Genomic DNA, 5,000 nt, shown 5'->3' on the forward strand with positions numbered 1-5,000 from the left:
TTCCAGCCCATGTATGGAGTGACGTCAGTGCACCTCATGCGGTGCACTGTAGGCATTACTTAAAGTTCTTTGCGGCGTGCCTTCGGCTCCTAGCTACAACCCCTTTCGTTCCTTTTACTGCACCTCCTCTTTCTTCCATCTTACTTTCCACCCTCACCTAACAAATGATTCATAGAGCAACTGGGAGGTTTTCCTCCTGTTACACCTTTCGAACCTCTTACTGTCAAATTCCGTTTCAGCGATGACTGACCTCATAGGTCCCAGTGCTTGGCCTTTAGCCTAAATTCTATATTCAATTCAACTGTCTTTAGCGAATAACTAAAAATGAAGGATTCATGATGGATTAAGGCTAAAGAACGAAAACTTTTCCACATAGTAGAATCAGATCCTATTATGAAGATAAAACGTTCAAGATATGAGACGGATAATTCATGAGAACCTGGTACGTGGCACTTCTCTGCAAAGATGATATACGTCCGATTCCCTGCCGTGACGTCACGGCCCTAATGAGTAAGATAAGTTGCGCTAATCCATCAGGAAACCTGAAGCTACAGGGAAATAAATTTGGCCAAAAGTGGAGTGAAAAACTTGTACCATTTAGACTGCAAGCTTACGTATCTGTTTCATATAGACATATTGGCAAAAAATGATGCATTGCATTTGGAAAATAACTTGCTTAGGTCAGTACTGATATAACCCCATCTTCAAATTAACAATTGATCATCTCAGTAACAGCATTTATATGATTATTCTTACAACTTAAAAGGAGGAACCCATTCAATATTGCATGGACGACTCCGAATTCAATAAGGTATTTCGGTACACAGGCTGCCTACAAAAACAAATAACATCTTTCTGCATCTGAAGTTTCATTAAACTGAATATTAAGTTTAACAGAATCATCAAGACACAAAATCCCCGCCATGATAGCTCATGCATTCATGCTGGTCCTAAGCCTGGTTAAATGAGGAAGGATGAACGTCGGATTGATCATCCTACTGTGATAATTTAGGCGTCACCGAACCTCGAAACGAACCTAAACGGTTTGATGCAAGCAGCAAAATGTCATGATAAGGCCTAAAAGCTAATAAACTGAGTATTATGCTTCCACTTGCAAGTTCTATACAAATGCATCATAATTCCTTCTTGTCGGTGAAGCTTTATTAAAAAGAAAGCGTAAACTGACTGAAGCCACCGAAGCCGAAAACAAAAGACAATCAAGTAAACAATCATTGTTTGTTCTTATAAGTTGGAGATTTACAGGAAAGACTTTCCAAAGTTCGCAGGTAATAATGTGGACTGTCTAATTCCGATGCCAAGATATAACAATACCAAGTATACACTGATATTCTTTATAGAGAAAATAATTAATTTATATAGAATACATGGGAGTAATGTGCTGTTTAAATAACAAATAAATGTACAAATTCAAAACTACTTGAATACCACTAAGAGCTACACCTGACGACGTCCTTCATGCACACCGTTATGGTAATTAAGACGAGTCACGGGTAAGCATCTTCCCGCTCTCATCTCAGCCACTTGCTTCCGGTGTGTGTGTGTGTGTGTGTGTTTTTACGACAGTTTTTTTTATATGCTTGTAACGGTGCTGTAAGCTGGCTGACTAAAAAACGCTTTCATGCAGTAACTGTCGCGAAATATTGTCGTTTTTATTTCCAAAAGTTAAAACATGCCAAAATTTACGGAATTAACGTACAGTAAGCTCTAAAAGTAATATTTATGTAAGAAAACGTGAAAAACAATAAAGAGAATAACAGATAAATAACAGAATTGCTGTTTTCCATCACTTGATTTTTTTCTTATAGCTAAATCAAAATACTGCTCTGAAGCGCGCTTATTGCCATTCATTCAAATTTCAAGAAGGGAAAGGAAGAGTCTCTGGTGCTGGAACATGCCCTTGGGTCCTGGAGAGTTGCTATTTTGCTTCTGTTCTTCAGCTCACTGGTTACGCTCATTCAGAAAGAACAGTAATTAGCACAAGCAGGCAATATCGAATGAAAATAGGTGCTAACAAATACTTCCTCCTTACGGATCTGAACCGCCTACCAATGAAACACTTCCCCAAGTCTTTATGCTCTCTGTGATTCCGTCGACAAGCATTTAACTTTCTATTCAATGGTTGGCGGTTCAAATCACTTGAGGAGGAGGTTATTGTAAGCAAGAAATACAACTGCAGCTGCTGCTATTTATTCGTGTACTGTAGCTAGTTATCGTGCCTTCCCTATTTGATCTTCATTTTTCTCGTGATTACTTACATCTGCAAGAGCCACGATTAATTTACGTTCGTCGAAGAATTCTAACTTCCCTTTAAAGGAAACGTCTCTCATCCTTCAGTTCTTCGTCATGAACCAGCTCCTGTGCTGCGGCCAAGCAATAACAAGCTCTATGAATTAACTCGCGTCCTAAACCTAAGGAAGCAACACAAATAAAACCAACTCGTAACGACTTGTAGAAGACTGAAACCCAGTAAAATATTTGAAAACTATTACATCTATGAAATTATCATTCACTATTTCATGGTGAATGGAGTCAACCCTTAAAGGATTTCTACATGGGCAATAACAGATTTTCTAAGTTCACATGTGACGCCATAATGTACTTGGAATTTACTCCTTACTTCCTTTTTCCCACATTCCAGTCAGTTTCTGTCTCCTAAAACGCACAATCTGATTTGACGATTCACTTGAAGACAGAGTCGTCTTTTAAATCTTTCTTCTTTATTTACCTTTTTCTTTAAATTTACGAGTAGACAGAGGCATTTGGACTGCCTGTACCATCGGCCTTTGCTGATAAGTTCCCAGAGACTTTACAGAAGAGTAACTAAAGACTTTATGGCCTCATAATGACCCACTGCCGCTTGGCAAGACTGCTAAAGTCTGCTGCAAGTTTCTCTTCCATCCGGTACCGGCAGCGGTTCTTTAAACTCTAGAGACAAGACTCCGCGCCAAGTGGAAAACCAGTTTACACAGGAGGATGCAGCAAATGACAGTAAATGATGAGGATAAAAAAAGACTTCCCGGAAAGAGTAATAAAAACCTGACAGGTAGATGACGTCTGAGAGTCCAGATTAAACGTAACATCCAGGATTCTCTTAAGTACCGGTGGAAATAATGACGGGAATGGATGGAAAAGTGAAAATAGAGAGAATAGAAAGTAAAAACTGCAGGATACCTAAAATACATATGCACAAGCTTAATCATGGAAGTTATGAATGCAAGCATAACCAATAAAAAAGTAAACAGATATTGACATGTGAAAAGGGGGTTACAGAGACAGCTGAACCAGACAGCAGAGAACAATATCTCGCAAAAATCGATCTGAAAAGCATTTGGCTGAAAATCCCCCCCACCCCCCCCTCACCACCAAAAAAAAAAAAAAATAAACTATCCATTTATGCAGACTGAAGCCAGAGAGGCCTTCAGCTACAGCTGAAATTAATAAGAAAAATCAATAAAAACATCAGCCAGGAAACTAAAAAGTAAAGAAAATAAAGGAAAAGACTAGGCAAAGAGAGAGAGAGAGAGAGAGAGAGAGAGAGAGAGAGAGAGAGAGAGAGAGAGAGAGAGAGAGAGAGTAAAACTAGAAGAAGCGGTGACGTGAGTAGAAAACATCCGTGGGTAAGGGATCAGATACTGGGAAAATCCTCTGAAACTGAAGGAATTACATCTCTCAGCTTGCTGACTATGATACGATGGTACGATGTCGGTTGAATTAAAACATTTCTACTTCAGTAGAGAGAGAGAGAGAGAGAGAGAGAGAGAGAGAGAGAGAGAGAGAGAGAGAGAGAGAGAGAGAGATTTTTCATAGTTTATTTTTCATCAGTGAGTTTTATTTTTTGTAGATTCTGACTTAATCGCAAAGGCTCATTAATCATAATGAAATTACACTGAGATCATGAGTTAATACAAAGATACTTGAATCTACTAAATGTCTTTTCTTAAAGATAACATATATAAACATTCGCGAATATATCTGTAAGTATTGCTGGTTATTTGGTCTTTTACTAAATAATAAAAATACATCCGAGGTTACCCACACTAAAATAAGAGCATAAGAAAGGAGCAGAAGATTGCTGTTATAATTCTAATATCAGTTTCATATCTATTAGTAGTTAAAGAATTTAAAAAGTTGTAGTTCACACGGTATCAACTTACATCAATTGTCTCCTTCAAGATGTAACCAATTTGTTCCTCAGTCAAGCGTTGACCTCTCCTGATAAGGGCTTGAACGAGGTCAGTCACGGAACCCCTGGGGCAAAGCTGGAATAAAATATAAGATGATAATAAATGACAGCCCTCTGATTATTGCAGTAATATATTATCATTCTTACCATTCTCTGACATGAATTTTAAATCTACACTTATGTAGGAAGTTAAATGCGATAGTAATGTAAACTTTGAGCCTTTAAGCACATTTGTTTTTTAAATATACCCTCCTAGGGCGGTGGAGTTATCAGTGCACCTCATGCGGTGCACTGTAGTCATCACCTAAAGGTTCTTTGCAGCGTCCCTCAGGCCCCTAGCTGCAACGTTTTATTCCTTTTACTGTACCTCCATCCATATTCTCTTCCATCTTACCTTTCACCCTCTAATAACAATTGTTTCATAGTGCAAATGCTTTGAGGTTTTCTTCCTGTTACAACTTCAAAAACCTTCATTACTATCAGTTTCCCTTTCAGCGCTGAATGACCTTATAGGTCCCAGTGCTTGGCCTGTGGCCTAAGTTTTGTGAATTTCATTCCATTTAAATTATACGTTAAGGAAGGAATTGCCATAAGATCAGGAATTGTGGGACAGTGCTCATGGATATTTTGTACAGAACAGACATATCTCTCTCTCTCTCTCTCTCTCTCTCTGGATATATTGTACAGAACAGACATCTCTCTCTCTCTCTCTCTCTCTCTCTCTCTCTCTCTCTCTCTCTGGATATTTTGTACAGAACAGACATCTCTCTCTCTCTCTCTCTCTCTGGATATTTTG

General features: G+C 38.5%; 2 protein-coding genes across 2 annotated transcripts in view; one reads left to right on the top strand and one right to left on the bottom strand.

Annotated features, from left to right (window-relative positions):
• The window catches only part of LOC136836734 (vitelline membrane outer layer protein 1-like), a 276,601-nt gene that overhangs the window by 148,721 nt on the left and 122,880 nt on the right, over positions 1-5,000 (top strand). The window lies entirely within an intron of this gene.
• Positions 1-5,000, bottom strand: part of LOC136836729 (myosin-IIIb-like) — a 170,456-nt gene that overhangs the window by 57,780 nt on the left and 107,676 nt on the right. Inside the window, 1 exon segment of the mRNA XM_067101249.1 lies at positions 4,176-4,280. Coding sequence (XP_066957350.1) covers positions 4,176-4,280 — 105 coding nt within the window.

The sequence above is a fragment of the Macrobrachium rosenbergii genome, chromosome 56, assembly GCF_040412425.1.
Source record: "Macrobrachium rosenbergii isolate ZJJX-2024 chromosome 56, ASM4041242v1, whole genome shotgun sequence".
NCBI lineage: Eukaryota > Metazoa > Arthropoda > Malacostraca > Decapoda > Palaemonidae > Macrobrachium > Macrobrachium rosenbergii.